Genomic DNA, 15,512 nt, shown 5'->3' with positions numbered 1-15,512 from the left:
ATAAACCTATTAAAAGTAAAGTACCAACATATCCTACATCTTTTCCTTTATGCTTTCTGCATTCGAAATAGGATTCATATGGCAAAAAAAAATACAATTTCGTTTCATATATATTTCACGACATTTAGGCTGGGATTTAAAGAACGTACTAAGACTCTACTCAGACTTTACTTACGTAAAACTTAGCTGAGTATGATAAAACACGAACTTGAGTTTTGCATTCGGCTGTCTTAGCTTAAGCTCAGCATAAGTTCAGCTGTCAATTTACTATATAAACGAAATCAAAGATATATCTTAGCTCACACTCAGCTAAGTTGTACATAAGTTAATTCTGAGCAAAGTCCAAGTACGCTCTATAGATCTTATCGTAATCAATCAAGCGCGGTTATATTTTTCCTGAATTTTTTAGTTTTTGTTTGTTTAAAAATTCATAAAATTTGTTAGTTTTTTCAAATAATATAAGGTTAGTGTCTAGCAAATTTGACGTCAATTTTATTCCTAAATAATTATCCAGAATGGAGTTACCTCGACATAAGAAAAATAGAGTCACATTCGGCAAAATTATTCACCATGAATAAATACTGTAAATATCAATATCATGTCACAGTGTATAGTACATATTATATAATTAGAAAAACAATTTATTTTTTTCATATTTTGTACCATTGAACTCAATTTTTGTTTGAAGGTTTAAAAATAATAACAATTTTTGATACTTACGTCCCGTAGAGTCCGCGATGCGTTCAGACGTTGAATGAATGAGTTACAAAATTCCAAATAAACATACTGTTGCATTTGTAATACTGATACTGATTAATTAATATCCCATACATAACCACTTTTTATAGTAATTTCTGTGTTGCTACGCATTTATTATTTGAATTTGCCGCTTTTTTCCGTACCAACTTTCCTTGGCTTAACATTTTTAATTGTATTGTTATTTGTTAATGTTAATAATCTATCACAACTTACTTCATAATATCAAAAATTTCTAGATCATTCAAAAATTTTCTAGAACATTGTCATTTGATTAGAATATAGGCTTACCTTTGATAACTTTCTTATAATACTAGTAATATCTACATCATTCTGAAACAATCCAAATCACTTAAGAGTAATGATAATCACACATTTTTATAAATCACATGTTTCAACCCGCATATCTTCTACACCTATATAAGTATCAACCGCCATAGTGCATAGCGCACGATGGGAGCCTTGTACCTATTGCAACATACAAACACTAGCTGTAAAAAGACGTAATATAGGGAGAGAGAGACACACACCTCTACTCGTATATATTATTTGTGTTATCTTATTATGTTCAATTAATCCCTTTTTTCATCTGGCTTCCGTTTACATTTCTGAGGTTGAAATCTGATATAATATTGATATCAAATATCAATTCTATTTTTAATTCATTCGCACCTTCAAAGTCTAAATTTGCTTAGACATGTTAGTACTTAGTTAGACAAGTGGATGTTACGTTAATGTTAATACATGTTAAAAATTACAATATTATTCTTACCAATATATTTATGACGTACTTATTATACAAAGTAAGCATAATCGAATAACCTTTTATTAATATTACAAATCAATTTACTTATTTAAAAAAATATATGAAACTTTTATTTGTATATAACTGTTTTTTAAAAGTAAAACTTTTATGACATCATACATGCCTGAAGTACGGCTTTGCCTCGTGTGATGAACCCACATTCGTGTTTTAATACCCCTTATTACACAACAGTTGCATAAATAACTATTACATTATTTATTCTAACATAAGTAACATCGATTAAACGTAAAGGTAAATGAACCATACGTCGTAATATTATGGTTCATTTTTAATTGTATATTTTGCACAACACATAAAAAATATTAATTGTAATCGGAAAATTCTGATTACAGATGATTGGATATCCCTTCGTTGGACATATTTTTATTGCGGCTATGATTTCTACAGTCCAAAATAGCACAATAAGGCATATAGTATTTTTTTTTAGATAATTATGCTTCACTTGACATCAAATGACTGGTCTCACTTGAGCCTCGAGAAGGTACATTTGTACATAACAGCCTTGCAAATAAACGTTATAAGCAGAATGTCTACTAAAAAACTAAATACTAACTAAAACTACTTAAAATTAAAATATTCTTGTCTTGTTCTCAATTTATTCAGAATAACACTTTGTATAATATAATTTTATGTGCCACATTGAGCATTAAAGTTTTTCAAATTCAAATATATTTATTTAAAATAGGGCACAGAGGACACAGAATCTGGCTAACCAAAGTTGGCACAAGAATAATTTAAAAACATTTTTTATATTGACACACCGCACAAATTGTCTCCAGCCCCAAAATAGGCACGTTAAGCATAGCTATGGGTGTCAACAACAATATAATATTATATACAATACATATATTATTCTATATTACTTGGTTAAGTCGAGTTAGCAAGTCTTTTATTGGACGCATAAAGCATATATATATATATATATATATACTAGCGGACCCAACAGACGTTGTCCTGTACACACGTCTTAAATTTGAAAAATCGGTCTAGCCGTTAGGAGGAGTTCACTAACATACACATGAGCAGGAGAATTATATTATATGGACGGAATCGAGAATCTAAACCAATCTCAAATTCACTGAAACAAACAAAAAAATCATCAAAATCGGTCCAGCCGTTTAGGAGGTAGTTTAATTGTGAATCATAACCATTCTCGAATCCACCTGAAGACACACACCAATCTCAAAATCACTGGAACACACAAAAATATCATTAAAATCGGTCCAGCCGTCTAGGAGGAGTTCAGTGACATACACACGCACACAAGAAATATATATATATATATATATATATATATATATATATATTGTGCTTTTACAACATGATCCCAGAAAATGTTCCAAACAAATGTATTTATTTAATAAACACAACTCCATTACACATATTATCCTTACAAACTAGTCTTATGTATTACAGGGTACCATGTCCGATATGTGCAACAATTCCGGTGTGTATAGCTTTGCCAAAACATTTAAAAATACTAATGCTAAATGACTTTAAATTTTACAATAACTATTAATTATTATGTATTACCAAATTCAAAAGAATTGTTTAAAAAACGTTTGTGTGCTAAAGGTTACTATAACATAAATGATTTTCTTAATGATACCACAGTACGACACTACATAATATTAATTTAATTAATTTATTTAAAACATCACAAAATCCACAGAACTTAAATTAGGTTATAATAATACTATTTTGTAGGACTTACATCAAATAACGGATTTACAATATTTATAAAAAGACATGATTTTTGTGCATGTGGGGTTTGGTGAGAGTGCGTGTGTGTGTGTGTGTGTGTGTGTGTGTGTTTGTGAATTACTCTAAATTTAACCTTCCTTTAGATTTTTACTAACACTCCTTTTAGAGCAGCCTTTACTGTTATTAAAAAGTTCAGTACTGTTGAATTGCTTATTATAGTAATACATTGTAACAAAGAGAAAAGAAAGCCCGCTGAGTTTCTTGCAGCCGTTCTTCTAAGGTTTGAGAGTGTATTTCGAAGTGGTGATAGTGTTTGACGTTCAATAAGTGATTTTAAATCCTATCTTGAATTAAATATTTTAATTTAAATAAATAAATTATACACATCTATCACTCGGAAACAAACTCTAATATTCATCATAAGAACAATTGCATTTTGCACCTACCTTTCGGTTTCGGATTCTGTTTGAGTCGTTGAACAATAGATGTTAATTTTAACATGCCAACTCTAATATAATGTTGCTAGGGACATGTTGACAAGTAAGAACAAAGATGGCGATTGTTTTAGTTCCGGAGTGGATTTGTGTGCTTTGTTTTGATTTTATTTTCTTCGCGGTCTTATATATATATATATATAAGACCGCAGCAAGCATCTTATATATAACTTAATAAACCTATTAAAAGTAAAGTACCAACATATCCTACATCTTTTCCTTTATGCTTTCTGCATTCGAAATAGGATTCATATGGCAAAAAAAAATACAATTTCGTTTCATATATATTTCACGACATTTAGGCTGGGATTTAAAGAACGTACTAAGACTCTACTCAGACTTTACTTACGTAAAACTTAGCTGAGTATGATAAAACACGAACTTGAGTTTTGCATTCGGCTGTCTTAGCTTAAGCTCAGCATAAGTTCAGCTGTCAATTTACTATATAAACGAAATCAAAGATATATCTTAGCTCACACTCAGCTAAGTTGTACATAAGTTAATTCTGAGCAAAGTCCAAGTACGCTCTATAGATCTTATCGTAATCAATCAAGCGCGGTTATATTTTTCCTGAATTTTTTAGTTTTTGTTTGTTTAAAAATTCATAAAATTTGTTAGTTTTTTCAAATAATATAAGGTTAGTGTCTAGCAAATTTGACGTCAATTTTATTCCTAAATAATTATCCAGAATGGAGTTACCTCGACATAAGAAAAATAGAGTCACATTCGGCAAAATTATTCACCATGAATAAATACTGTAAATATCAATATCATGTCACAGTGTATAGTACATATTATATAATTAGAAAAACAATTTATTTTTTTCATATTTTGTACCATTGAACTCAATTTTTGTTTGAAGGTTTAAAAATAATAACAATTTTTGATACTTACGTCCCGTAGAGTCCGCGATGCGTTCAGACGTTGAATGAATGAGTTACAAAATTCCAAATAAACATACTGTTGCATTTGTAATACTGATACTGATTAATTAATATCCCATACATAACCACTTTTTATAGTAATTTCTGTGTTGCTACGCATTTATTATTTGAATTTGCCGCTTTTTTCCGTACCAACTTTCCTTGGCTTAACATTTTTAATTGTATTGTTATTTGTTAATGTTAATAATCTATCACAACTTACTTCATAATATCAAAAATTTCTAGATCATTCAAAAATTTTCTAGAACATTGTCATTTGATTAGAATATAGGCTTACCTTTGATAACTTTCTTATAATACTAGTAATATCTACATCATTCTGAAACAATCCAAATCACTTAAGAGTAATGATAATCACACATTTTTATAAATCACATGTTTCAACCCGCATATCTTCTACACCTATATAAGTATCAACCGCCATAGTGCATAGCGCACGATGGGAGCCTTGTACCTATTGCAACATACAAACACTAGCTGTAAAAAGACGTAATATAGGGAGAGAGAGACACACACCTCTACTCGTATATATTATTTGTGTTATCTTATTATGTTCAATTAATCCCTTTTTTCATCTGGCTTCCGTTTACATTTCTGAGGTTGAAATCTGATATAATATTGATATCAAATATCAATTCTATTTTTAATTCATTCGCACCTTCAAAGTCTAAATTTGCTTAGACATGTTAGTACTTAGTTAGACAAGTGGATGTTACGTTAATGTTAATACATGTTAAAAATTACAATATTATTCTTACCAATATATTTATGACGTACTTATTATACAAAGTAAGCATAATCGAATAACCTTTTATTAATATTACAAATCAATTTACTTATTTAAAAAAATATATGAAACTTTTATTTGTATATAACTGTTTTTTAAAAGTAAAACTTTTATGACATCATACATGCCTGAAGTACGGCTTTGCCTCGTGTGATGAACCCACATTCGTGTTTTAATACCCCTTATTACACAACAGTTGCATAAATAACTATTACATTATTTATTCTAACATAAGTAACATCGATTAAACGTAAAGGTAAATGAACCATACGTCGTAATATTATGGTTCATTTTTAATTGTATATTTTGCACAACACATAAAAAATATTAATTGTAATCGGAAAATTCTGATTACAGATGATTGGATATCCCTTCGTTGGACATATTTTTATTGCGGCTATGATTTCTACAGTCCAAAATAGCACAATAAGGCATATAGTATTTTTTTTTAGATAATTATGCTTCACTTGACATCAAATGACTGGTCTCACTTGAGCCTCGAGAAGGTACATTTGTACATAACAGCCTTGCAAATAAACGTTATAAGCAGAATGTCTACTAAAAAACTAAATACTAACTAAAACTACTTAAAATTAAAATATTCTTGTCTTGTTCTCAATTTATTCAGAATAACACTTTGTATAATATAATTTTATGTGCCACATTGAGCATTAAAGTTTTTCAAATTCAAATATATTTATTTAAAATAGGGCACAGAGGACACAGAATCTGGCTAACCAAAGTTGGCACAAGAATAATTTAAAAACATTTTTTATATTGACACACCGCACAAATTGTCTCCAGCCCCAAAATAGGCACGTTAAGCATAGCTATGGGTGTCAACAACAATATAATATTATATACAATACATATATTATTCTATATTACTTGGTTAAGTCGAGTTAGCAAGTCTTTTATTGGACGCATAAAGCATATATATATATATATATATATACTAGCGGACCCAACAGACGTTGTCCTGTACACACGTCTTAAATTTGAAAAATCGGTCTAGCCGTTAGGAGGAGTTCACTAACATACACATGAGCAGGAGAATTATATTATATGGACGGAATCGAGAATCTAAACCAATCTCAAATTCACTGAAACAAACAAAAAAATCATCAAAATCGGTCCAGCCGTTTAGGAGGTAGTTTAATTGTGAATCATAACCATTCTCGAATCCACCTGAAGACACACACCAATCTCAAAATCACTGGAACACACAAAAATATCATTAAAATCGGTCCAGCCGTCTAGGAGGAGTTCAGTGACATACACACGCACACAAGAAATATATATATATATATATATATATATATATATATATTGTGCTTTTACAACATGATCCCAGAAAATGTTCCAAACAAATGTATTTATTTAATAAACACAACTCCATTACACATATTATCCTTACAAACTAGTCTTATGTACGAGTATTACAGGGTACCATGTCCGATATGTGCAACAATTCCGGTGTGTATAGCTTTGCCAAAACATTTAAAAATACTAATGCTAAATGACTTTAAATTTTACAATAACTATTAATTATTATGTATTACCAAATTCAAAAGAATTGTTTAAAAAACGTTTGTGTGCTAAAGGTTACTATAACATAAATGATTTTCTTAATGATACCACAGTACGACACTACATAATATTAATTTAATTAATTTATTTAAAACATCACAAAATCCACAGAACTTAAATTAGGTTATAATAATACTATTTTGTAGGACTTACATCAAATAACGGATTTACAATATTTATAAAAAGACATGATTTTTGTGCATGTGGGGTTTGGTGAGAGTGCGTGTGTGTGTGTGTGTGTGTGTGTGTGTGTGTTTGTGAATTACTCTAAATTTAACCTTCCTTTAGATTTTTACTAACACTCCTTTTAGAGCAGCCTTTACTGTTATTAAAAAGTTCAGTACTGTTGAATTGCTTATTATAGTAATACATTGTAACAAAGAGAAAAGAAAGCCCGCTGAGTTTCTTGCAGCCGTTCTTCTAAGGTTTGAGAGTGTATTTCGAAGTGGTGATAGTGTTTGACGTTCAATAAGTGATTTTAAATCCTATCTTGAATTAAATATTTTAATTTAAATAAATAAATTATACACATCTATCACTCGGAAACAAACTCTAATATTCATCATAAGAACAATTGCATTTTGCACCTACCTTTCGGTTTCGGATTCTGTTTGAGTCGTTGAACAATAGATGTTAATTTTAACATGCCAACTCTAATATAATGTTGCTAGGGACATGTTGACAAGTAAGAACAAAGATGGCGATTGTTTTAGTTCCGGAGTGGATTTGTGTGCTTTGTTTTGATTTTATTTTCTTCGCGGTCTTATATATATATATATATAAGACCGCAGCAAGCATCTTATATATAACTTAATAAACCTATTAAAAGTAAAGTACCAACATATCCTACATCTTTTCCTTTATGCTTTCTGCATTCGAAATAGGATTCATATGGCAAAAAAAAATACAATTTCGTTTCATATATATTTCACGACATTTAGGCTGGGATTTAAAGAACGTACTAAGACTCTACTCAGACTTTACTTACGTAAAACTTAGCTGAGTATGATAAAACACGAACTTGAGTTTTGCATTCGGCTGTCTTAGCTTAAGCTCAGCATAAGTTCAGCTGTCAATTTACTATATAAACGAAATCAAAGATATATCTTAGCTCACACTCAGCTAAGTTGTACATAAGTTAATTCTGAGCAAAGTCCAAGTACGCTCTATAGATCTTATCGTAATCAATCAAGCGCGGTTATATTTTTCCTGAATTTTTTAGTTTTTGTTTGTTTAAAAATTCATAAAATTTGTTAGTTTTTTCAAATAATATAAGGTTAGTGTCTAGCAAATTTGACGTCAATTTTATTCCTAAATAATTATCCAGAATGGAGTTACCTCGACATAAGAAAAATAGAGTCACATTCGGCAAAATTATTCACCATGAATAAATACTGTAAATATCAATATCATGTCACAGTGTATAGTACATATTATATAATTAGAAAAACAATTTATTTTTTTCATATTTTGTACCATTGAACTCAATTTTTGTTTGAAGGTTTAAAAATAATAACAATTTTTGATACTTACGTCCCGTAGAGTCCGCGATGCGTTCAGACGTTGAATGAATGAGTTACAAAATTCCAAATAAACATACTGTTGCATTTGTAATACTGATACTGATTAATTAATATCCCATACATAACCACTTTTTATAGTAATTTCTGTGTTGCTACGCATTTATTATTTGAATTTGCCGCTTTTTTCCGTACCAACTTTCCTTGGCTTAACATTTTTAATTGTATTGTTATTTGTTAATGTTAATAATCTATCACAACTTACTTCATAATATCAAAAATTTCTAGATCATTCAAAAATTTTCTAGAACATTGTCATTTGATTAGAATATAGGCTTACCTTTGATAACTTTCTTATAATACTAGTAATATCTACATCATTCTGAAACAATCCAAATCACTTAAGAGTAATGATAATCACACATTTTTATAAATCACATGTTTCAACCCGCATATCTTCTACACCTATATACGTATCAACCGCCATAGTGCATAGCGCACGATGGGAGCCTTGTACCTATTGCAACATACAAACACTAGCTGTAAAAAGACGTAATATAGGGAGAGAGAGACACACACCTCTACTCGTATATATTATATGTGTTATCTTATTATGTTCAATTAATCCCTTTTTTCATCTGGCTTCCGTTTACATTTCTGAGGTTGAAATCTGATATAATGTTGATATCAAATATCAATTCTATTTTTAATTCATTCGCACCTTCAAAGTCTAAATTTGCTTAGACATGTTAAGTGGATGTTACGTTAATGTTAATACATGTTAAAAGTTACAATATTATTCTTACCAATATATTTATGACGTGCTTATTATACAAAGTAATCATAACCAAATAACCTTTTATTAATATTACAAATCAAATTACTTATTTAATAAATTATATGAAACTTTTATTTGTATATATTCGTCTAATAAATGTAAACAGTTTTTTAAAGTAAAACTTTTATGACATCGTCATAAATTTTTGTCCATCTATCGCATGTCGCATTTCAGCCGGCCGCGAAGTAGGGATGAAGCTGAATCATAAAATTCAACTGTTGATTGCATGTCAGATTGGCCGAGCGGTTTAATGAGCCAGGTTTAAGCTGTAGCTCCCGAGGGAGAACGAGTGTTTAACCATCATCTCACATTGGCTTTTTTCATTATCATCATATCAGTCGGAAGACGTCTACTGCTGGATTAAGGTCTCCCCGAAACATCTCCACGATTTTCGGTCCTGCGCTACCCTCATCCAACGTATCCCGGCGATCTTGACCAGATCATCGGTCTATCTCGTGGGGGGCCTACCAACACTACGTCTTCCGGTACGTGGTTGCCATTCGAGTTCTTTACTGCCCCAACGGCCTCCCTATCTACTCACTAGTACCTTGAGGGAAAGTTGGAAACAGGCGCGATGTATGTTGTCACGTCTGTTAGTGGACAGTCGGTATAGGGTGTTCAGCTGTACTTCAGGGTGCTCACCCAAAAAAGTTGGCCAAGTAGCCACCTCATCTCGGTTATCCGAGCAACGGGCGCGGTGGCCTTCAATTGACCTGAAGTAGATGGTTCCGAAAGGTTCCTCGGCGGTTACCCGTCAAACGTGGTGGAGGTAGCTCTACCGACACGGGGGCTATGGGGGAGGGGAGCTCACTGGGTATCAGTGCCCCTCCATTGGTGTCGGACTCGTAGTGGCTTGGCGCAAATGGGATGTAGATCTTTATAACCGTAAGGTTGACAAGTCCTTGGGAAGGGGAGTGCCCCAACGGCCATCTGTCCGTCGAACTATGTGTCCTGCCCACTGTCACTTCAGTATCGCAATCATTTGGGCTATATCGGTGACTTTGGCTCTCCTACGGAACTCCTCATTTCTGATGCTATCTGTCATGAAAACTCCAAGCACAACCCTCTCCATTTCCCTCTGAGCCACCATGAGCTTTCTCATCAGGCCCATAGTTCGCTAATGGTTTTTTATAGCTTTATATTATTACATCAAAATATATAAATTTATTTTCCTTACCCTAAATCCAAAAAAAATCCAAAAACTTTTAGTTAAAAGCCTACGATCCGGAAAATGTTTGCTTTGCGTCATGGTTTCATAAAACCATAAAATACATTTTAGTTGCAATTTAGGTGAGAACTTATTACTAGACGACACTTCTCTTATTACATTTTCGACGTGAGTGTAGACTTTTATGCACATATTAAATAGTTTATCTGACACAGTGTAGTGTACTACAGTAAGGTGCTTGTAGTTTTGTCTCCAATAAAGTTTTTGAAAATTTTCTTCACGACAGTAAGTAATAAATATAAAAAAATATTTTTGTCTACCGATTTTGTTTTAAACACTAACGAGTGTTGAAAGGATTGGAATCCGAAAAATACTCTTACTGGTTAATGTTTAAATTCATCGAGATTTTTCATTCGGTTTTTGTTCCGCATTTAACGGAAATTTAACGGTTGTTGGTTAGTTCATTATAAGGATTTTATTTTAACCGTTTTAGAACGGTTCATTCCATCGTCGAATCATTTTTCAGAGGACAACTGCACAATACAAGCGAATTTTCCATGTTTTCATACGTATGATAACCTCGCCTCGAAGCTTGCCGAATAATAAAAGGTTTATAAAAGTTATAAAAAACTCGTTGGAAGGTAGTAATAGAAACAAACCAATTATAACCGGCTTAAACATTAAATTAAAATTACAAGTGTTTAAGTAAAACTGGTTAAAACCGTTGAAAATAGAATTACGGGAATATATTTCTTGAATAAAGATATGAGTGACAAATACACTATGCGATTTAAAAATAATATTTAAAAAAGGGTGCACTAACTGATTGTTATATAATATTTTAGACGGTACGCTGTGAACCTCTAGTAACAATGGCTCAGGTGTCTAAAACTTTGGAGCCCCTGGGTTTAGCCCTTGCTGTTGTACCAGAACTGGACCAACTAACAGTTGGAGGCTTAGTGATGGGAACTGGTGTGGAAACTTCATCACATGTGCATGGACTGTTCCAGCATACATGCCTGAAGTACGAACTGGTGTTAGCTGATGGTTCTGTGGTCACTTGTAGTCAGGTGGGTAGGTCATATTATTATCCATCAACTGTTTTTTGTGGGAGCATGGTAGAACGAGGCGACTTTATATAAACAAAATAAAGTTTATTTCAGATAAGTATCATCCATAGTATGTTACTAGTTTTTTTAATGACATTATGAAACGAGTCGAGCAGGTCGTGGTATGGTAATTGAAACGCCCTGCCCATTACAATGCAATGCCCCTCAGGATTCTTGAAATAACCAAAATTCTGTGCTGCACTACAATTGCGCTCGTCACCTGGAGACATAAGACATAAATTCTCATTTGACCATTAATTTCATTAGCCCTTCAGATTGAAACACAATAATGTTTACATATTACTGCTTTAAGGCAGAAAAGGGCACCGTTGTGGTACCCATAATCTAGACGGCATCTGTACAAAGGAGCCTCCTACTGGTAAATACTTAGTTACTTACCCTCGCCAAACTTCTAGTTGGCTACGGACGTTCCTGCAAATAACTGCTCAGTAACACAAACATTTAGACTCGTGGGGGCTAGTACGGAATGTTACTGCGCTAACAATTGGGCTTAACAACTTCAGGGTGCCTCGTTTAGTATTGCTAGTTGGTATAAATATAAATAAAAAATATATAATAAATTGGCTATAAATTGGCTTCAAACTAAATGGGAGCGAGATAAGTCTTCAAGCAGTTATCCTGAGCGGCACGACATTGTAATGGGTAGGGCGTATCAATTACCAACAGCTGAACGTCCTGCTCGTCTCGTTCCTTATTTTCGTAAACAAAACAATTCTAAGTGATAAGAAACTAAAACGTATTGTATTTTGCAGGACCAGAATCCGGATCTGTACTATGCTGTACCCTGGTCGTACGGGACATTAGGATTTTTAACATCTGTTACTATTAAAATCGTCCCAGCTAAGAAGTAAGACTACTTTTTTATATTATATTGGGCAAACGGCCAAATGAGTCACGTGACTGCGTTCTCGGATTTAAGATGGGAGTATACGTATAATTGTCCTTGACTCGTATTGGTTTCTCGGAAACGGCTTTCTATTGGAAGTTTCTTGGAAACACGAAAAGCAGTCAAATCTCTACGGCTTATGGTTCCAGAGATACCGAGATGAGTGACTATATACGTGGAAATCTCTTATATATATATAGATAATGTTTCTCTCCGTTATGGGTAGGTAGCAATATTATGGACCCTCATTTGCTTCCGTTCTGGCATTCTTAGCTTCAACCACTCCAATCAACCCTCTCTACAAGCTCTAAAGATCTCTCTCTACAAAATCAAGGGTAAGACGACGGTTATTGCCAGTTCAAATCGATTCTTAAATATCAGTAAGATATAAACTGTACTCTGAAACATTAGTTGGGACTAGTGATGAAAAAACCTTTCTGAACCTTTGTTTTTTACTAAACATGAATGGTGACCTTAAATAACTACAAGCGTTTTTGAAACATAAATAAATGTTATGTAAATATTTGCTCATAACAACGTTCAAGGAAGCTTACTCCAGTTTGATTGTACGTGGAATAAACATCCTTGAAAACCTACTGTAGAGGAACTCCAGACATCTAGATAGTGGGCTAGGGGGTAGTCTATGGCATGTCATACTAATTTCGAGAGCAGGAATCAGGTCAAACAGCTCGGGACACTCTCCACGATACATTAATTATCATCGGTAGAAGACACACATGGCGACGAACGTCTCTACGTAACGCCCAGTTAGTAATTTACAAATAAGTTACTTAAAGAAACTTAATTTTCAATTTTAATGCATCGTTTTTCATCTGCTCCACTTTGACAACCGCTAATTAATATTTTTAGGTACCTTCTAAATATTTTTATGTAGAGATTGTTTAGTTTTAAAAACATAAAATTAATTACTTATTAGCAAGTTTTCCTTTATTTAGGCATTATTGCCAAAACTTCATATATATGAAATACAGGATATATTTCATTTGTTCCAATATTATTATTTTTATAAGAATAAAAATTCTTTATCATTTCTTTCATATATTTATATTATTTTTAATATTTCGTATTACATTCTGACAATTATTCGTAGGTTCGTCCGTTTGCAGTATCACCCGCACACGAATCTGCAAGAACTGTCGAAACAATTCAGAGAAGAATCTGAGAAAGTGAAACCACACCAGTTTATAGAGGCCTTGTTGTTCAGCAAGGATAGTGGTGTGATCATGACCGGTGATTTGGTTGATGAGATCGGTGATGACGGGAAGGTTGGTTTACTGATCTTCAATAGAATAAAAAATTATTAAATTGTCTGTTATACCGGGCTCTACACGGGCGCGAGAATCGACGCCTCGATTTACGAGTGCGATTCATGCGTGAACTATCCGCCAAAAATATATACTACCTATCTTACATTGGCTGCGCTGAAGCAACAATACTTCAAATTCGCGGCATTCGCATAATTTTGCGCCGCGAACGTGAAGCCGGCCTTATTGTTTTTAAACATAATATATACATATAACTTATTTATTAATACGGCTTTACTCTTTACTTTACGTTTTATCGGTGTCAGTACCGACTAGTTTCGGACCATTCGGAGGTCCATCATCAGGGTGAGTGTGGTAGGTTTCCGATAACGTCCCGTCTCATACTGCGGATACTCGTAGTGCGCGGCTGGACAGGGCAGGTGGTGCGGGGGGCACCGGTGATGACGAGCACGGTATCACTGACACTGTGTCACTGTTGGTGTCCACGGATGCACAGAATGTACTCACAATATCCACTACGTGATCATCGGCACTATGAGTCTTAATGCGAGATGCATTCAATAACACTGGTTTCCTGTGTCTCGCAAGTTGCTGGAAGCCATAGAAATCGACCGTCGACCCTTAGTTAAATAGAGAAATGAAGAATGAAAGGAAAGTGCAGGATTATTCGATCGGGTTCTATAATGAAAATGGCGAGAAATCCTATGAAAAGAAAAGAGAAAAAGGATCTTTCGATAGCCTCATACAAACCTCGCGTATTGGAATAGAAATGGATTGTCGTATTAACGGCGGGGTGACCTCAGCAAGCCAGCGTCATTTTGCAAACAGTTCTTTTTATTATGATTTTCGAGGTGTATGTCTGGTTACTATGACGTCACTTAGATTTAATGATATTGATAATATAACTGCGTTCATAATGTCACCGTTGTGGGTGAGACGCTAGACAGGATCACCGTGATGCTCGTAACGTGGCTTGCTCGCATTAAATATATTATGTAAAATAATTTTCTTTAAATTATATTTTCATTTAGTAGTGGTAGTGCCATGTTGGGTCCTCACGGACACAACCGAATTGGGCCGGCACGCCCGTGATATACCACTCCCCCACTCGAAACCGACGTGAAATAGCGGCTATACTGCTGTGTTTCGTCCGGTAGGTGGGGTATCCGGGGGCCAACAACCCCCCTCCCAAATAAAAATGGCAGCACGGACTAAAAAAAGACTACTCCAGGACGGTACCAGGCTATGCAGCCCTGGAGAATCCGTCCCTGGGCGTCCACAATTAGGGCCTTTACCTAACAGTGGTTGCCCAGGCTGCCCCGCGTATTCTGGAGGGGGCAAATCTGCGCTGACTCGGGGCAAACAGAGCAGGAGGCTCAAACCACCCTCCTCCACACTCGCTGTGGACTTTTGCAACATCAGGGGGCAAATTTAAATGCCGTCCACTTTCACCTGGAGACGGTGAAGCCAGCCCTGCTCTTTTTAACCGAGACACAGATATCCTCCCTGGCTGATTCATGTTACCTTTCCTACCCAGGGTATAATTTGGAACACTCCTTTATACCACGGGCTGGAGTGTGCTT

The 15,512-nt window shown here is 33.9% G+C and overlaps 1 protein-coding gene across 1 annotated transcript in view; it reads left to right on the top strand.

The window, feature by feature from the left end:
• LOC126979731 (delta(24)-sterol reductase-like) overlaps positions 1-15,512 on the top strand; it is a 67,462-nt gene that overhangs the window by 38,951 nt on the left and 12,999 nt on the right. The window contains exons 4-6 of the mRNA XM_050829230.1: positions 11,473-11,697; positions 12,510-12,604; positions 13,755-13,929. Of these exons, the coding sequence (XP_050685187.1) occupies positions 11,473-11,697; positions 12,510-12,604; positions 13,755-13,929 (495 nt within the window). The remainder of the gene's footprint in view (positions 1-11,472; positions 11,698-12,509; positions 12,605-13,754; positions 13,930-15,512) is intronic.

Source organism: Leptidea sinapis, chromosome 4 (genome assembly GCF_905404315.1).
Source record: "Leptidea sinapis chromosome 4, ilLepSina1.1, whole genome shotgun sequence".
NCBI classification, from domain to species: Eukaryota; Metazoa; Arthropoda; class Insecta; order Lepidoptera; family Pieridae; genus Leptidea; species Leptidea sinapis.
The sequence above is the reverse complement of the archived record's forward strand: the minus strand, read 5'-3'. Positions and strand labels throughout refer to the sequence as shown.